Source organism: Peromyscus californicus, unplaced genomic scaffold (genome assembly GCF_007827085.1).
Source record: "Peromyscus californicus insignis strain IS unplaced genomic scaffold, ASM782708v3 Scaffold_6__1_contigs__length_162567912, whole genome shotgun sequence".
Taxonomy (NCBI): domain Eukaryota; kingdom Metazoa; phylum Chordata; class Mammalia; order Rodentia; family Cricetidae; genus Peromyscus; species Peromyscus californicus.
The window spans coordinates 9,782,707-9,802,968 of record NW_026294584.1 but is presented as its reverse complement, the minus strand read 5'-3'; the positions used below and the strand labels follow the sequence as shown (position 1 = coordinate 9,802,968).

At 37.6% G+C, this 20,262-nt stretch overlaps 1 protein-coding gene across 2 annotated transcripts in view; it reads left to right on the top strand.

Moving 5' to 3' along the window:
• Sema3a (semaphorin 3A) overlaps nt 1-20,262 on the top strand; it is a 479,305-nt gene that overhangs the window by 325,245 nt on the left and 133,798 nt on the right. For both annotated transcript variants that reach the window (XM_052720980.1, XM_052720981.1), the window contains 2 exons: nt 5,077-5,139; nt 19,671-19,790. In XM_052720980.1, the coding sequence (XP_052576940.1) occupies nt 5,077-5,139; nt 19,671-19,790 (183 nt within the window). The remainder of the gene's footprint in view (nt 1-5,076; nt 5,140-19,670; nt 19,791-20,262) is intronic.

The window sequence follows — 20,262 nt, the reverse complement described above, 5'->3', positions numbered from 1 at the left end:
AAATTAATATGTATATTCATATAAAATTGCATTCAGATATGGTATATTTTATAGTAAAATTGTGCTGCTGACACCTAACTGGGTGCTTCTAGTTCTGATTCTGGAAACTAAGAGACATTTAAACATCCTCAGGTAATAGCAATGAAATGATAAATTTTTTCTTTCAAAGATTTTTTAAATGGTGACAAAATAAAGAGAATTTTGGTGTGGATATTTTATCCCAAAGCATCATTCTTTATGAAGTGAATTGGAAACCTAGAATATTTGGTATTACAAACTTAGGATGTTATATTTGTTAAAATTTTCTGAATAGCTTTTGTTATTTTGTAAATTTAATTTACATATATTGAAATAGGTATATAGACGATAGATATTAGATTAGCTAGATAGATGAGAGATTAGATAGATAGATAAATATATAGATGATAGATAGAAAAATAGGTAGATAGATGTATGATCAATGATAGCTAAATATATAGAGAGATAGAAAATATATGACCACATATTGCCTCTGATTATGTAAATTATGTATTTAACATTTTCTTTTATATATATCTTATGAATTTTACTAATGAAATAATTTGTATCTAAAATTTAAAAGAACCAAATCATCACATCAAAATCCTATAATTTTATAAATGAGACATATCCAAGAGCCAAATGCTTATACAGCATGGGTACAAGTTATCACAGGCCATAAGCTAACCAACATACACATAACAGGGTCTTCTATTCAGACTGTTAATAAAAATAATTGAATAATCCCAGCACTGGGGAGGCAGAGGCAGGTGGATCTCTGTGAGTATGAGGCCAGCCTGGTCTACAAAGTGAGTTCCAGGAAAGGCGCAAAGCTACACAGAGAAACCCTGTCTCGAAAAACCAAATAATAATAATAATAATAATAATAATAATAATAATAGTATTTAAATCAATGAATAAATAAGAAATTAAAGATCCTGAACATTGTTACATTAATATTGTTGCAACTCTTGCCCTTGAGTTTCAAATTCATATTCTAAAATAGGTCTTCCTCAAAGATTAAGATATCTCATTAATGAATGAATAATTAATGTTAATTATATCACATTACTTAAAGCAGTGAACTCAATTTATATCTGGCTATTTATTTTTGGCATGTTCTAATATTCATGGCTTAAATGATCATTAAAACATAGCAAATATAAATAACATTGACATGAACTCTGTATAACATAATGTCATAAATAGTTCTTGATTTTACAACAGTAAAAATAAATGTGTTAATTTAAAGGTGACCATTGAGCCGACCACTTTTTGAGGCAAAAAATATAACTGTATGATCAGGTTTGGAAGAATCAGAGAAAGATTATTTTCCTGAAGATAATAAATACATTCTATTTAGTCTAAATGATTAATAAGAACATGCATAAGAAGTATTAATTAATGGTATAGAGTTCTTCTCTACTATACATAGGTTTCTGAATTTAATTCTCAGAACTATACTAAAAAATATATAGAATTGTTATAAAGAATAAATTTATGGCTGGTAAAATGTCTCATCCCCAAAAGTGCTTGATGGGCAGCCATGGTGAGCAGTGTTCAGTCATCAGACCCAAATAAAGTGCTGGGGTCATAGAGCACTCCTGCATTCCTAGTTTTTAAGAGGTTGAGACAAGAGGATACCAGTGACTTGATGGTCAACCACTCTGGGCATATCTATGAGCTCAAAGTTCAGAGACCCACCTTAAAAAAAGGATAGAGAACAATTAGGAAAGATACACAATTTTAACTTCTGGTATCCACACATCTGCATACACACCTTCACATAAACACACACACACACATACACACACACACACGTAAAGTAGGTCAAGAAATACCTTAAATAATAGAGTAAAAAACTAAGCCATGGAAAGATAACTATTTTTGGAGTAAAGAAAAAATGAAATGTAATATGCATATAAAATTATTTTATTAATATTAGGTGGAGAAGAAAAATATAAAATAAGCTTAAAATAGCTTAGCGCCGGGCGGTGGTGGCGCACGCCTTTAATCCCAGCACTCGGGAGGCAGAGCCAGGCGGATCTCTGTGAGTTCAAGGCCAGCCTGGGCTACCAAGTGAGTTCCAGGAAAAGGCGCAAAGCTACACAGAGAAACCCTGTCTCGAAAAACCAAAAACAAAAAAAAAAAACAAAAAAAAAAAAAAAAAAAAAAAAGAGCAAAAAAAAAAAAAAAATAGCTTAGCAAGAATGATCAAGAACTAGAAAACATTGTGTCTTATAAAATCAATATATGTTCATATATATGTATATATATATGAATAAAATCTATAATTTTAGCAGAACTTAGCTAGAAGTTCACTATGACGTCCTACAAATCTTAGTTTACTGTTAGAGAAACATTATGTTTTTTCCTCATCCATTGTTAACTTCAAATTTAAAAGAAAATTCTCCTGACCTCAAGCACCAATCTGAAGACAGATGGACTGTGGGTTTGTCCTGCCACCCCTCTAGAATGTCAAGATTCAGAGTGATGTTCATTGATAAAGATGATAAATGTACTATTTTTGAATGTTTTCACTATGTGACTACATCATGTGGAACACATTTAACGTGAATTTTAATTGAGATACACAGACACAATTGGGCAGAAAATCACCTAAAAGAGTACACACTGAATGAAGAACTTAATGATAAAAAATGACGGTGTACTCATTGTCTTTTTAAGCATCATATTTTTGACATGAAGTTGGAATGCATTTTTCAAAGCATCATGTTATTTCAATGATTTCTAAACTCTTGTTTATTAGTCTGCTGCATTCAGGGGGACCAATTCCCTGGATTAAAATCTCAACCTTTGCCAGAGTGTGTGACCATTCACAGTGAATTATCCCGAGGCTTCAAATGAATGATGATCAATCATTCCAAGGCTGAAAGCTTTCTAGGACACATAAATAATAAACTGCCCCTGACTCTGGATTTTTATTTAACGAATGACATTTCCCCCCTGACATGAACAAATATTACTAGAAAAGAAAGCTGATGCAGGAATGATAAACTGTTCTGCCCAGTGCAGATAAGACCCCTTGAAATTGTTCATGGAATTTGGAAATTTTTGTTCTGAAATTTGGATAAGAGTACTTGTATTGCTATTATAGAGAAAATATATGCAACTGAATAAGCCACTACCAGTAGCATGGTCTACTGTGACCAGATTCACAACTGGAAGAATTAAAACACACTTAAAATCATTTAACTAGTTTAGATTTTGCATGATTTTTGTTATTTTGTTTTTGTAAGACACCGTCTTGCTATGTAGTCCTGGTTGTCCTGACTTACTCTCCACACATAGCCCTGTCTGGCCTGACTCATCACTCTGTATATGCAGTCTAGCCTAGTCCTAAAATCACTTTTTATATGTCGGCTTTATAGTTGTACTGAACACACACACACACACACACACACACACACACACACACACACACACACACACTCACCAGGAGGAGGGGAGAATCTTACTGTATACAGGCAGCCCCAACTGGCCTGACTCACTCTCACTATGTATATGGAGCCCTGGCTGCCCTGGTTTACCGTGTATATGGAGCCCTGACTCCCTCTGACTCACTGTGAATATGGAGCCCTGACTGCCCTGGTTCACCGTGTATACGGAGCCCTGACTGCCCTGGTTTACCGTGTATACGGAGCCCTGACTGCCCTGGTTTACCGTGTATACGGAGCCCTGACTCCCTCTGACTCACTATGTATATGGAGCCCTGGCTGCCCTGGTTTACCGTGTATATGGAGCCCTGGCTGCCCTGGTTTACCATGTATACGGAGCCCTGTCTGCCTTAGTTTACTGTGTATATGGAGCCTTGGCTGCCCTGGTTTACCATGTATACGGAGCCCTGACTGCCCTGGTTTACCGTGTATACGGAGCCCTGACTGCCCTGGTTCACCGTGTATACGGAGCCCTGACTGCCCTGGTTCACCGTGTATACGGAGCCCTGACTGCCCTGGTTCACCGTGTATACGGAGCCCTGACTGCCCTGGTTCACCGTGTATACGGAGCCCTGACTGCCCTGGTTCACCGTGTATACGGAGCCCTGACTGCCCTGGTTCACCGTGTATACGGAGCCCTGACTGCCCTGGTTCACCGTGTATACGGAGCCCTGACTGCCCTGGTTCACCGTGTATATGGAGCCCTGACTGCCCTGGTTTACCGTGTATATGGAGCCCTGACTGCCCTGGTTTACCGTGTATATGGAGCCCTGACTCCCTCTGACTCACTATGAATACGGAGCCCTGGCTGCCCTGGTTTACCGTGTATACGGAGCCCTGTCTTGTCTGACTCACTTTATGTGTAGACCAGCCTGGCCTTGAACTCATGAGGTGTGTGGAGCCCTGGCAAGTCTTTTTGCCTCTGTATCCCAAGTACTAGGATCTTTAGCTAAGGAACACCATGCCTGTCAAAGAAGCAGTTTTTTAGAGCTATATTTTTTCTTTGTTTCCACTTTTATCTTCTCAAAGCATATGCTGTTATTCTTAAATATTCTGTATTTTCAGGTGGAGACAGAAAGAAGGAGAGCAACAGAGAAAGAGATGACTTTGGAAGCTGTGTTTGCCAAACATTTCAGGTCTCACTCTAGTGTGTCAGCCTGGAATTTGGTTCAGAGAGATATTTTCAGAGTATGCTAGTGATAAATTTTCAAAATCACTACTTCATGATAAATACTGAGAAATTTGGAAGAACATGAGACATGCTCTCTGCCAGATTTCCCCTAGATTCTCATGTTTTCCAAGGATGGCCTTCCTTTCCCACCCAGGGTAGCAGCTCTTTCCACGTCACACTCTTCCATCGATTGGTCACATTAACTGCTTTCCAACTCTAATTTATATGGATCAGAGAACAGTGGATAGATGGAGACTGCATGACTTAACACAGAAATTCATTTGCTAATGTTAAAAGAAGGTCGCGTTTGACCTCTTCCTCCATATAGTATTCATTTTCCTTAGTTGTCCCGAACAAATACAAAGATTATAAAATGCTGGGTCTCTTGGCAAATTTAATTGGTACAAACATGATTCTTTCTGTCCTTAGATTGTGTGGCCAGTGTCTTACACCAGAAGAGATGAATGCAAATGGGCCGGAAAAGACATCCTGGTAAGCATTCATCTGCTGAATCATTCTAGTAACTTCCTAAGTAATATGTTACCATGTGATCTCTTCTTCTCTGGTATTCTTGTGAACATCAGTCTTTGCTTGTGGACTTAACTTTTGAAAGAATAGGGGATATTGTTCTATTATGGAAACAGTTTTATATAAAGAAAATAGGCAATAATAACAATGCTAATAAAAATATAATTTCATTAATGGCTTACATGTGAGGAGATTAATTAACAAAATGTGGTATTGTAGCACACAAATTTATATTAAATGGCAAATGATCTGTGTAGCTAGAGTTATGTATGTTAGTTCATATTTGTTTCTCTTGAATAATGATTTTTTTCCCTGTGTCATTGTTATAAAATTACCTTTCTATTCTTTTTACACATTACATTCTGTTTTTCTTTCTTTCTTCTTTGTTAGTTTTTGTTACTTGTCTTTCCCACCTTTATTTTTCAAATAAATATTAAGAAATGAATATGCAGCTTACAGTATCCTAGACACTATGGAGTCAAACATTAGTATGCAATGCTATCAGTGTTTTACCATTTATTGTTAGGCAAATGGCTTTTATCCAAGGCCATTTCTTCTTTAGGTAAACTTCGTTAATAAAATTAAGTTGGCAGTGGGTTGGAAGTATAGCTTCAAATCTGAACAAACCATAAAAATAGTTAAAATGCATCAATAAATAGACTACCATAAGTTCATTATAAAATATGTTCTCTATTTTATGCTTCATCAATGTTTCAGAATATCTAAAACACAAAGAAATGTCTAAAGGTCTTATCTATTTTAAATACTAGCATTTAGAAGAAATCCATGCTGTGTGTTTCCTAAGGCATACATCTGTCTGTAAGCAGATATTATCAAAAGACAATCTGCTTGTCAGTCGCATTCTAAAGTGTAGAGGAAGGATTTGAATTCTCCGGTACAGAATGGCTCCATCAACTAGTGTCATTGTCCCCTGCTGAAGGAGATGGATCCTGGACACAAAAAGGACAGAAGTCACCATCCTTGATGTATCTGTTTATTAGCAGACACTGGAAGGCGGTCATTGCAAATTATTTGCCAAATACCGGCAGCATATTAAAAATTAATATGAGACTATTTAACAGTGTCTTTCAGTTGGTTTTGCAGATGGGTGGAGAAATCAGAATACAAGGACAAGAGGAGATTTACAGCCAAGAAGTAGGATGAAGTTGCGGGGGGGGCAGGGTTACCACAATAAAACTCTCAGGATAAAGAGAATTCTGACTGATGAGTTGACAGGTTCTTTCTGAGGACAAACCAGAGCGATAAGGGTAGAACATGAAGGGTAGTGAAGTTGATGGGCTATTAGAGGCCAAGGATGATTTTCTAAACTTGCCAGCAGTGTTTTTACTAAAACTGAACGGTACAGAGATGCACATACAAACATTGAGTGGCTCTTCAGAGACACCTGGTTGAAGTTAGGTCAGAGTCAGTGTGTCATTATAAACTACAATATCCCATTTACTAGACCAGCAAATAAAGAAATTCATAATACTCATTCAGAACCAAGTCATTCTTTTTTTTCTAACATTTTATGTAGGAAGTTAAGATTAAAAAAATGTTTCTCTGAATGAGGAGATGAATCACTTGCTAAGGGTGTCTACAGTGCAAGTGGAGGGCAGCAGGGATTGGACGCTTAGGACCCAAAGGAAAAGTCTGAGTGGCAGAGCACTTCCAGAGTCCTGACTTGAGGTGGACAAAGGAAGGCAGATACTTGAAGCTCATTGGGCATCTTGCCTACGAGCTTCAAGTTCAGCGAGAGACCCAACGTCAAACAGCAAAGGTGGAGAGCAGTAGAGGGGAAGACACTGGTGTGGGCGCCACTCTTGGTCCTTCATTTGTACAAGTAGCAGCATGTGAGCATGTCTGCATACACAGGTACACACATCCACACTAACAAGCACCCTCAGTACACACACCAACACCACAATCGACAACTAGGAAAGAATGATGATATCTTTGATCTCACTAGGAAATTTTAGATTTGAATTATTCCACCAAACAGAGATGACTAACGCTAGTGCTGCACCAGTGTCGTACTTTGCTGGACTCACCGAGACATTAACTCCAGCAATCACCGGCTTGCAGTGGAAGAAGCAAAGGTGGACTTGGTATGCTATTGAGACATTAATTATTAAAAAAAAAATCAACGCTGAATACTGACCAAAGTTGGTATCTCAGTATTATTGTTTTATGGAACCTAGTTGTAGATAGTAAGTGAAAACTTTGTTTTAGTCCTCTCTTATTTATTTATTTTAATTTTTTTTTTGGTTTTTTTTTTCGAGACAGGGTTTCTCTGTGTAGCTTTGCGCCTGTCCTGGAACTCACTTGGTAGTCCAGGCTGGCCTCAAACTCACAGAGATCCGCCTGGCTCTGCCTCCCGAGTGCTGGGGATTAAAGGCGTGCGCCACCAGCCGCCCGGCTAGTCCCTCTCTTATGATCTGGACCACAATAGAGTTATATGGTTATCCAATTAATTTTGTCAGAACAGTGAAGATATAGTGATACTTGTCTGACAACTTACCTAAATTTTATACTAAATGCAATTACAAACTATTGAGTACATTTAGTTGCATGAATAAATAAGTATTTTCAGTTGCCAGGATGGGAAATTATTCTACTGAGCTTTTATATGGTTTCCAAAATTATTCATTTCAACATCTCCTCTCTCTCTCCCTCTCTCCCTCCCTCCCTCTCCCTCTCCCTCCCTCTCCCTCTCCTCCCTCTCCCTCTCCCTCTTCCCTCTCCCTCTCCCCTCTCCCCTCTCCCTCTCTCTCCCTCTCCCTCTCCTCCCTCTCCCTCTCTCTCTCTCTCTCTCTCTCTCTCTCCTCTCATCTCTCTCTCTCTCTCCTCTCTCTCTCTCTCTCCCTGACATCTGAGATTTGATTTCTAGCTCACATCCAGTTATTTCAGCTACTACAAAAAGTCTCACGTCATAACCTAATATAATCTTAAATTCAGAAGTGCATCTGTAGGAGAGCAACCTCAGATTTTCAAAGTTCATTACAAATGTTTATGGATCTTATAGAATGAAAAAAATTAATAGTTGGACTTTGCTGTTTCTGGTACACTATGCTGGTGGCGCCTGATTGTGTGGGAGAGATAGGCACATTGAGGTCCACCCAGTATCTAAAGTTAACAGTAGGACTTGTAATCTCACTGAAACTATGGAGTTCAGTGTGTGGAAGCAGCATTTTGAGTGTGCATTTTGATATTTCTTTCTGTTTTAATAAGACAATGTTCTTGTGAATTCTTAATTCTCCCAGAAATTTTTATTTAATAAAATAAAAGCACAATGATTTTATTTCAATGAAATGATTTTGTTTTAGTTCTACTTAACATTAGAGTATGTTCCATATTATTCTTCTGTTTAATGAACTGGCTCTTTAATATTGACTTTCCTTGCTCAGATATTGAAAGTATATTTATGCATTGAAAATATATTTAAATTCTTTTTATTTATTGTTCAACCTCATTTAGGCATTGTCTCAATGTATATATTTCTTGCTGGAAACATAATTTTTTTGTTATTTTTATACTTTAATTTAGGTATCCACTTTGCCATCTTTTTCTTTACATATTATTTTGAGATAAAGATTAGATGACTAGTTAAGATTTGTAACATTTTTCTCTTGATAAACATAAGCAAAGACCATTATTGTTTTAAGAAATAATATAAATAACTAATCTGAAAGAAAGATTAAGAGGAAAAAGTGTATTTCATTCAACACCTGATTTGTGCAGTAACACTTGGGCAGTTTCATGGAAATTCTGTACTGTATCTTGAGTAAATAGTGGTCAGTGGGGATTTGTGGACAGTAATTCTTTTCAAAGTGCTCTTACAATGCTGGAAACCACAAAGATGAATCATGTGGGCGTGTAGCCATCAGGACTTCAAGATAGAATGGAAATCACAATAAAAATTGACCTTCACATTTACAAAAATAGTAAACTATAATTTCCTTGTGTATTCTCTGTGGTTTCTAAAATGTGGGTCACCCTTTCCTGTCTGGTTGCTTCCACAATTCCCTTGGAAATAGCGTGTCTTGAAACAAATCATCTTGGAAAAGTACCCAGTTCAGTGCAAGAATACAGGAAGAAAAGTAAGACAAAAACAGAAGATAATATTATATACCTTGAGAAAATAGCATTATTAAAGTGGCCAAGAGAGTGCTTGATTTGTTTGAAACTGTATCATCACCTATAAGTAACCACATGTTATTACATTGAGCTAACATAGTTTCTGCCTCTAGATATAGCATTATATGGAAAAGTAACTATCTCCCTATTCTCCTGTGCATTTGGGGAGATTCAACCCATCATTACTCTGCCCCAATGCAAAACAAACATATATTAACAGCAGCTATTGCACATAGTGAGGGGCTGTGGTAAAGAAGCTACCTGCCACCCCTCTCGAGTGTATACACACACACCAGCACACACACACACACACACACACACACACACACACACTCACTCACCCAGTTGGGTATGTTGTAATTCATCTGTTAGTAAAGGACATTTCTTACAACACTAATCTGAGCTTGATTTTCCTCTCTTGTGGAAGTTAATAGACTATAAAGCATACCGTCCTGTTAGTACATCTTTTCACTTGATGTGTCAGGGCTAAACTTTAATATCACTGCAATATTTTTGGTAGAGATATGAAGTGATAATAACCTTTACTATAACTATTACTGGAGAGATTCTGGAAAATATGTAATATATTTGGTATTAGGTAAGCTGATGAGAAAAATAAAATATGATCTGTGCATTTTGACTGCTGCACGCTACTCGCATGTTCTGAGGTTGCCAAGGCCTTAAATGCAATGTGTTATTCTCAGCATGTTCCTCTTGGTGGCTTAACTTTCTTGACCATGCTTTGCAAATGCAAAATGAATTTGAGCTAAGCTGGTAAAAGAATCTGTTTTGAATCAATAGCTCTCTGAATCCTCTTTGTTTATCCTACTAACCCATCTCTCTTTGCGCTGTTTCAATAAAACCAAATGGCAACCGTATGACTGCTAGAAATATTTTGAACATCATTGGAAATCAAAATTTCAACCATCTGAGAGGGAACCAAAAGGAGCAGATTCTCGGAATTCTTTCCCAGATACAATTGAGAGAGTAGCACTGTGCACCTGGACCCAGGGACTGCATTTCAAGGAGTTTTTTTCCCCGTTCTTAACTGTTATGAACATTCAAAGCTATAGTGTAGAATAACATTTTACCAAAGTGACTCAGATTGCAGGACATTAACAGCATTAATTTTTGACAAGTAACACAGTTGAAGTCATACTTGTATCATACATGTCAGAAGTTGTATGCCAAACGCCCAATTTTGTTTAATATTTCAAAGTTCAGAATTGTCACTGACCTTCAGGGGTTTGTTTGTTTTATTTTAGGCACTTGAAGGTTTGCTAAAATTTTGCCAGTAAAATAGAGTTGTTTTTAACTAGGAGACTACAAAAATCATAAGGGCTGATTAAAAATCAAAATTTGGATGTATATTTGTCTCACATTTTCATCTGAGTGATAACATTGACTACCTAGGTCACAGATTGTTTTCTATTGTGTTTTTGAAGTTAAGAGCCTTGGAAAATTAATTCCCTCTCAATAGCCAGTAGCTGGTTTCAAACAGCCTTGTGAAAGAAAAACAGCTTCCTTCTCCAGAGTTGGGCATGTATGCTGAACATCTAGACAGGAAGTGTACCATCTCATCCAACTCAGCCAACCCAGCACACCCATTCTGCAGCATTAAGGTTATTTTAACTATAACTCCGCTTCTATAAAGCCATCCATTTGGGGCAGGTGTTACCTGGCCCTCTTCTCACTGCCACAATGGAATTATACAATAAATGTTGATGTTATTGCTATTGCCTTCTGGGAGTAATAAGGCCATTATCTATACGGCTCAGGAACCATGAAACTTTTGCAAGTATTCATAAAATCACAGCAGGATGACCAGCTATAAGTAGATTAAAATCTGATATTTTATAATTGTTGATAATATTGATTATAGGTTTTATTGAAAATGAAGATGACCTTAAAATTGATATTCTGTTTCTCACATACCTTATGATGCATATAAATGGATTTCTACTTGCTTTCATGGATACACTGACTATCATATTGTAGATTTAACCTTAACTTTAGGAATATTTTCCTTATAGATAATAAGCTCTGTCTGAAGATAAATATGCTGTAGTCAACTTTAGACTCCTTTTAACTTTAATTTGATTCAAAAGGGAGCAATAAAATTAATCACCATTACATCTCCAAAACATCATTAAAGTTTTCTAAATTTCTGTTTGCCTCATTTAATATTAGTGTTGACATTCTGCTTTTAATGAGAGGTTGCTGGGAAGTGGGATGCAAACATTATTCTATTTCAAAATGTAGGTATTACTACCATAGGATATTAATTTTATCTTTACTATGTTAAAAGAAGAACACTACTAAAACTTCTCAGTAATATTCAACTAAGTGCTGAATATATTAAACATATTTTGCTATACTGTATGCTACATGATATTAACTATAGATTATATTTGTGCATATATGTCCATGTGTATATATGCCTTTATGAGGTGCTAAAGTACTTGTTTTCTAGTAGCATGCTGAGATAATTTTTAAATTAATGTAAGTGTTTATTCTATACATCACTATACACTTAGAAAAGGATGAATCATGTAAATAAAAATATTATCAAATAATGATTATGTGTGTGGGAGGTAAATATCAAATCTATTATCACCTTTTAGACAGGCATATTAGAATGAGTTATTCTGTTGTAGTAAGATATCCATCAGTTAGAATTTCTTCAGAGGACAGACTTAACTAAGTGGTGTATAGAAAGGATTTTACTAAAGATCTCAAACTTGATGCAATGGTAGGATGTGGTAAAGAATCTATGGAAGGCTGGCTGCTGCTTTGACTCATAAACAGTGCTGGCGATGCTGTAGAAAGCTGGAATTGGTGTTAGAGAAGAAAGCTAACGTGAAGTAGAGAGAACAAGTGTCAAGGAGGGTAAGGGACTCCTTTTCTCTACACCAAATTCCTCTTAGTCAGTTGCTGATCTTAATAAAGTGGTTTGCTTTGCCATGCAACTAGTCAAGGATGAAGACAAGATCTCAGGTCTTGAAGGGAAATGCGTGGCCTGGAAAAGGGAGCGAGTTTCCAGCCCACCTGCTACAGCATGCTCACCAGGGGCCAGCTTTTCCGATCCTTGACAAGGGTATGGCTGTACATGAAAGCATGCCTCCACATAGAAAGCAAACTTCTGATGTGCGCAACCTTACCCAAACCACAGAAGAGAAACGTCTAGGAAATGTAATCCAGCTTTCTGAGTTGATAAAGTACAATTCCTCTATGACTGTTGAAAACCAGTGTCTGGTTTTTTGTTCATTTGTTTGGTTTGTTTTGTTTTTTGGTTTTGGGGTGTTTGTTTGTTTTTGCTGCTTAACCAGATGATGATCAAAGGCCCCCTTATCACAAGAGTGTCTGTACTCGAGAATGTTCCCCTGTGAGAGTACTGGAATTAGTTTCCTGACAATTCTAATAAACAAAATGTAGTTATATTTGTAGCAGAAGATGGATGGGTACACATTAATACTCAAAACCAATTTTACTAAAGCTGCCTCTGTTTATCTCCCAGTGTGGGTTTCACTTCTTGGAAGTGTGTCTTCATCAGGAATGAACTAATACTTGAGTTGTTGGCATAATGTATGGGATGGTGTAGGATGCAGAACAGTATGAGAGTTAAGCAGTCTGGAAGCATTCAAAACAATAATGACATGTTTATTCTAAGAAAGGATAACCATAGGTCGTGGTGTTGTGGGTTTTTAATCCCAGCACTCAGAAAGGAAAGGCTGGGGATATCTATGAGTTTGAGGCCAGTCTGATCCATGTAGTGAGTTTCAGGGAAGGCAGGGCTATGTGCAGAAAAGAAAAACAAACACCCCAAAATGAGAAAGGAATAACCAATTAATGAATACATACAATTGCTCTGTTGAGATGTCTCATGAATCCCAGTTTTAGTTGAGGACAATGAAGCTCAGAGATCCTGAACAACTTTCCTGTAGTTACACAGAAAATGGAAGATGACTCGGTTAATTCTAGCCCACAGCTCACTGATGGATAAAAAACGACTATCTCAATACTGTTTCTATTTTATCTTTATAACATCATTTGAATTGACCTGTAAGACTGTCTGAACTTCATTGAAACAATATTTCATACTTTTAAAAAAAGCAAAATTGTCATTGAACATGAATAAATGTTAACAAATTTTAAATTTCTTAAGTATAATTGTAATCAGAAATCATTTCTACAAGTTAACACATGAATATATGCAATAATACACATGAACATACATGCATATGTATACACATATATGTAAATTATTTGAAAAAAAATTGTGTCCCAGCACTTGGTAGGCAGAGGCAGGTGGATCGTGAGTTTGAGGCCAGCCTGGACTACAGAGTGAGTTCCGGGAAAGGCTCCAAAGCTACATAGAGAAAACCTGTCTCAAAAAAAAAAAAAATACCCTAAGGAAAAAAAAGCTGGACAAATGAAATTTCTCTTTAATGAAATAGAAGACCATAATTTAGCTAACCAACAGCAAAACTCTTCTACTATATTTGTATTAATTTGATATTAATAATTTAAACAATAATAGCTATAAATGTCTTTTGACTGAGCATCTTATATCTTCACATAACCAACATGCCTACAATCTCTTTTGTGTTTGTATTTGTTCCCTGGGACGCTATAACACAAACCACAGAGTGGTTGGAAACAGCCGACACTTATTTTGTCCCTGTCATGTGGAAGAGCGAAGCATCAGAGGGCTGGCTCTGAGGCCCTCCCCTGGGCTTGTTCCTAAGCTCTTCTCAAGCTGCCTCTCTGCATGCTCATTCCTCTGTGCTGTCTCTCGCCCTGATGTCTCCCTGTGTGTCTCAATTTCTGCTTTGCAGGAAACAAAGGAGATTGCATTAGGGTCATCCTTCCGGCCTCTTTAACCAGTTTGCCAAGGCCCTGTATTGAATATTGTCAGATTCCAGCTTTCCTGGGTGAAGATTTCTAGGTATAACTTTTGAAAGCACGCGATTGAAACCATCACAGGACTCTACTCTGCATCTGCACTGTAATCCCTCGCTGACTCCATGGCAATTAATTTTTGCGATTGGCAACACATTTATATGATTAAAAATCTTTTTCACTGTGCACGGTGGTGAATGTTTTAATTCTAGAACTCAAGAGGTAGAGTCAGTTGGATCTCTTTGAGTTTGGAGCCGGTTTGGTGTGTATAGCAAGTTCTAAGCCAACTTGGTCTATCTGGTGACTGCCATTCCTTTCTTTAAAAAAAAATTCTTTCCATGATTTTATGTTCTAGGTTCCTTATGAAGGAAATAAACTTTAGGCTGTTAAAACAGAAAGAAAGAAAAGAGAAAGAGTAATGGCATTGACTATTCTAATGGACTATCTACTTATACCAGGAGAAGTCTGATACATCCTACCTGTGCTGTGCTTCCTAAACTCATTAGAGAATCTATATTTACTAAGGGATATGTGTGCTCATTTTATATTTCTGACTATATAATATCCTCTAGTATTTTGGACAGGAATGGCTCCAACCAAAACTAAACCTAACTTTTGAAATGAAACACCATGGATGGAGGAAGGGAGATGTGTGACAATGACATCCAACTGTCCTTTAAAGGCTGGGCTTCTCTCTAGCTCCTCTTCCTCCTGCACTGTAAAGACAGTCTGGATCTCTCTTTGCATGATGAATCCTGTTAAAAGGCGTGGATGGTAGAAGTCACAAGTTCAACATTAGATGGGCAATTCGAAAATGAGAATATACGGTGTATCCGTTTTATGAGACATGTCTCTTTGAAGAAGATTTCCAACATCCCGTAGTGAATTTGAAGTATTAGGAAGACATAGATAAGGATGATCAGATCACAGCTGTAACAGCACAATTTAAGAATGGAAAAAGATGGGGCATTGCTTCCGGATAAGTATGGAACAGCTCGACTAAGAGGAGGGACCGAATGAGTGACAGGGACAATCTCAGGGATTACTGCTTTGGCATGAAGCTCAGAGTATCCAGCCAGCTTGCCAAATAAATGGACCAGAGAAAAGACAGCCAACAGATTAAGCTCAGGAATTAAGTTTATTAATGGATTTTCCTGCAGAGTGTATCCACCCGTCCTGATAGACAGATTCCTTTGCTTTCCCAGCTGCTATGTTATACAGTAAAATAATTCCACATAAATGGCTGATGACACAGGGACTATTGATTTTTCCTTTCAAATGAATTGTCATTGACCTGAGGCAGTGCTACTCTCTACCCATTCATTTGGGCCTCATTTATATTTGAACCAGAACAAGTTTGCTTGATTTAATCATGAGCTGAATAGATTTGAATAGAGATTGTTCATGTTCACAGTCTCATCCCCATTTTTTTTTAGCGACTTCTTTATTTAGATTAAATTTTCACTATTTCATCCATAATTTAAGAACAGGGAAGGAGGTAATTGGAATTGTAGGTAAATTATATTCTCTTGTAGAGAGTGTAATGATGGGAAGTTAGTTAAAAACACCTCCACTCTGTTCTAATTTTCATGCATGGCGCAGTTGTTTTGACAGATGGAGGGCTTTATTTTTGTAACGGTCCAGGAAAAGTCTGCAGCACAGTCTAATCAATGCTCCGTATCTGGATCTGTGATGCTTGTTTTTCCATTCATTCTGCTTTCAGCTCCTAGATCTTTTTCAAGGATAGGTATTTTCTTTACATCTATTCTTCGAGATCATATTTTTATGCACAATTCTTCTATTCATGTGATCCAGAAAGGCTGGAAACCACTAAGACTCAAATTCAAACAGCTTGTCATAGAGGTTGATTTATCATGGCCCTCAGGTGTGGGCTTGGGTATTATTGGATTATAACTGCTCTTACTTCTAAACTAATGATTTTGGGGGACTGTTGATCTGAAGGTCCCCGTGATTGACTGGCTCTCAGGACATCAACTTGTTACCAAATTCATCTGTGTATATCAACTTCAGTTCCAAAAGGATCAAGGCTTGAAAAATGAATTCATTTGGAGCTGACCGCACTGTCTTTATTGAGCTGTAAATCCGCCAGTGTGGAGCAAGGCAGTGCAGGAGTTTAATGCCAAAAAGTACATTACATTCTGAGTTTTGAGAAACGTCATGGTTCAAGGAAAGGTCAGAAACACTCCTCTTCTGTCTCCCCAGAGCAGCAACGTGTGAAGTGTGTTTCCTTTTGCTGCCACGCTTCCTTCTAGTTTAGAGGAATGTCCAGGCAGCCTCAGAATAAAATGAATATCCTGTTTGGAACACTCACCAGCCTTGGCAGCCATGACTAGAAAAGGAAGGCAAATGAATGACAGTATTGATAGGCTTTTATGTAGACGTTCTCGGAAGAACAGATCCTTTCTAGCACATCTTTCAAGTTTTTGGTTCCTCTGTGTTCAGTTCTTTCTGTCTGCTTTCCTCCTCCATTGCTGCTGAGGACTCTTCCTTTGACTATTTTAAAACCAATCTTGAAAGTATTTCCTTCCATTCCTTTGTATTCCTACAACCATCCTTTTACCCTCTAAGCCCAAGAAATTGCTCCCCACTCTATTTGCATCAACCTTTACTTTGAAAATAATACTAAGGTAGCCCCAGGGCATGGCAAACAGTACAATTTGCTGCCAACTGGGAGAGTTCAGTGGGGAAATTAAGGAGATCATTCTAGGCCTTGGGCCAACAGGGTGGGGCTCCGTTTTCTGTAACTCAGATAGACTCACTTGTTATCAGCACACTCAGTCAGACGCTTTGCCAGGTTTCTCAGCTACAGTCCCATGATTGATTTTGTTCCAGAAGCTTTGTAGAAGAATGGTTGTCATAGTATAGTGGTTCCCTATTTAACAGTTAATAGAGAACAAATTGAGAATTTGATATTCAATGTGGTCCAATTTTGCGGCTTTCAAGTGCTTGGGGAACTTTTCTTGTGTTAATTATAACCCACTAGTTTCTTTGGAAAGATAGACTTAGTTGTCGGTAAATTGCTAACTGGTTATCTAATCTATGAGAAATAACGATCTCACAAAAGCTATGCTATTAAAATTCATAACAGTGGTAAGGGTAACATGACCTTTCCTTTGTGTTTCCAAGTATTTGTACTCATAATTATGTTTTCTTTTTAAATCACAGAGAACCATGGTCTATTTTTAAATTGTTAGTAGGTATTAAATGTGAATAATGGAATTGGAGAAGTTAGTTTTGTATGCAAAATGGCATGTGAGTCTTTACAAGCAATCACACAGACCAACTGAAGTCCTGTTCTCTTCTGAAATGAACAAGGCATCTGTCTGGGTCTGAAACTATTACTTACTGGAACATCCATTTGCTTCCCCATGCATGCACAGCCAATATCTTGATTTTGACATATGGTACTGGAACTCACTATTTATCATCTTGAATATGACAATATTGAGCCCACATTGAGGGATGACTGTCTCTGTAAAAGCAGAATACACGGCCACCTACATATTTCAAAGCAAAAAAAATTCTAAAAATGGCTTCTTTGAAAATGACATATTTTTTTTTGAGGAGTACAAATATATCCTGTGGGCAGACCCATGAATGCTTCATTTGTAAATGAATTTATCAGATGTTTCCTTTCCCCAAACTCCTTCTTCTGCATAGGCATTCATGTTGGGTCCTGTAGGGGAAGGAGGAGGAACTGTTACAGAATGAGGAGTGTGCTTTGACAGTGGAGGTTAAGTTTTATCTGCTTCAGAGCAATGATCTTTTGAGCAGGAACTAACCTGTTCAAAGTGAGCAAGGAAGGGAATACATGTACCCTTTAAGCTAGGAAATTTTCCCTCAGACCAGAGCAATTTGTAAAGTCAGTTGATTTCAGTCAGGAAAAAAAAAATACATTTTGGATCAATTTAACAAAACAAAGAAGTGTTTTATTGTAGTTCTTACCTCCCCAAATTATACATTATTGTTAAGAAAGCATGAGAACTCACATCTAAAACTTATATTTTGTTTTAGATAAGTCCAATTCATCTTTAGAGAAATATATTTTTCAAAGGACAGCATCAGACTTTACCCTGGTATAACCAGACAGATTGAACAGCAGGCACTTTCTTGATTTTAAATGTCAATTACTTAGCTGAAATTGCCTGCTCCTTATTTTATGGGCCAATGGAGTTAAGACCGAAGTCATCAGCTGCAGGTACTGGATGCAAATGCCATGTGGAAATGTACTCAGATTGTTATAACACTCCAGTTATAAACTCGAACTGACTGCATAAGGCCAGATGCGTTCTGAGTTCACACCTGAAAAGTCACGGGTCACATGAAAGCTTTGAGGGCACAACACACTTAGGAACAGAAGAATCAACCTGGTTCTCCATTTTGTGAACCAAGCTCATTTATACAGTAGTCTGCATGGGGAGTTTATCTGCATTTATATAGTTCCAGCTGTAGGGCTTACTTTCAAATATTCAACTGAAAAATAACTCAGAAAACTATGGACATTCTAGAAAAACTCTTTCAATGTATTTTTATTATGTAGTATATGAATACATACTCATTAGAAAAAAATAAGATTAGATCACTAATGGTGATTAGCTACATGTTGTCTTTTATTTTTGTTCCCCTTTTCTAAATTGAGACTCAAAAGTCCCTTTTGTATGGAGAATCTCACCATCACCTCATTGGAGTAATTTGTTATCTCGAGAGTTTGCTGTTGTCCTCTCTGTGGGAAAAGTCATCCATGACGTTGGCAACCCAGAACTATTTATTCCATTAGGTGAGATTGTTTTAGAGAAAGAGTTATGGAAGGGTATTATGTCTTAGTTGGGGTTATCATTGCTGTGATGAAACACCCTGGTCAAAGCATCTTGGAAATGTAAAGGTCTGCTTGGCTTATACCTCATATCACTGTTCATTATTGAAGAAGTCAGGACAGGAACTCACACAGGGCAGGGACCTGGAGGCAGGAGCTGTTGCAGGGCTGTGGATGGCTGCTGCTTACTGACTTGCTCCCCGTGGCTTGCTCAGCCTACTTTCCTATAGAACCCAGGACCAATAGCTCAGGGATGGCACCACCCAGCATGGGCTGGACCCTCCTCATCAATCACTAATTAGGAAAATGCCCTCTAGGCTAGCTTGCATACAAATCTTATGAAATATTTTCTCAATTGAGGTTCGTTCTTCTCAGATAACTATAACTTGTGTCAAGTTGATATAAAACTAGCCAACACATTATATTATATTTGTTTCCTCAAAGCTTAAGAATGTTTTATCTTAATTCACGTAATGCTGTAAACAGAATAGCAAAATCAAAATTAAGCCTAAAAAACTCTGGGAAAGAGATGCATACAAAGTCTGCCACAAACTGCCCAGCACTCTAGATTCCTCAGTTAGGGTGACTGCTAGAACTAACTGGTTTGCCTTTTGTTTTGCAGAAAGAATGTGCGAATTTCATCAAGGTCCTGAAGGCTTATAATCACACTCACTTGTATGCCTGTGGAACTGGGGCTTTTCATCCAGTTTGCACATATATTGAGGTTGGACATCATCCTGAGGTAAGGCTGACTTATAAAAAGGCTTTTCACCCTGCCTCCCTCCTGTCCAAAGGCTTCATTGCTGATCTTTTCAGCACATTTGGTCTCCTGCTCACTATTCTTGAGGACCAGCTTCAAATTCAGATGCGGCTATTAATTTTAGTCTGTGGATATAAATCAGAGAGAGAGCATCACTCATCAATAGCCATGTGGCAGGAGAAAGGGAGAAGGCATTTGTTCCCACCCTGGATTTCAGCGTTGTCCTTTGCATGGGAGACACATGTGGGCAATCTGAATGTATACTCCTTCCTCACTCCCTCCATCCCTTTCTCAGCCAAAGGTTTCTGCCTCCTAATCTTTTGTTTTGTTGGTTTTTGATTCAGGACTAAGAAGGATACTTTCTATACATGCCTTCAAAGATGGAATCTCACATTTGGGTTTTTGCTTTGTTAGGTATTGCTTTTATATTTTTGGTTATTATATTGGCATGGAA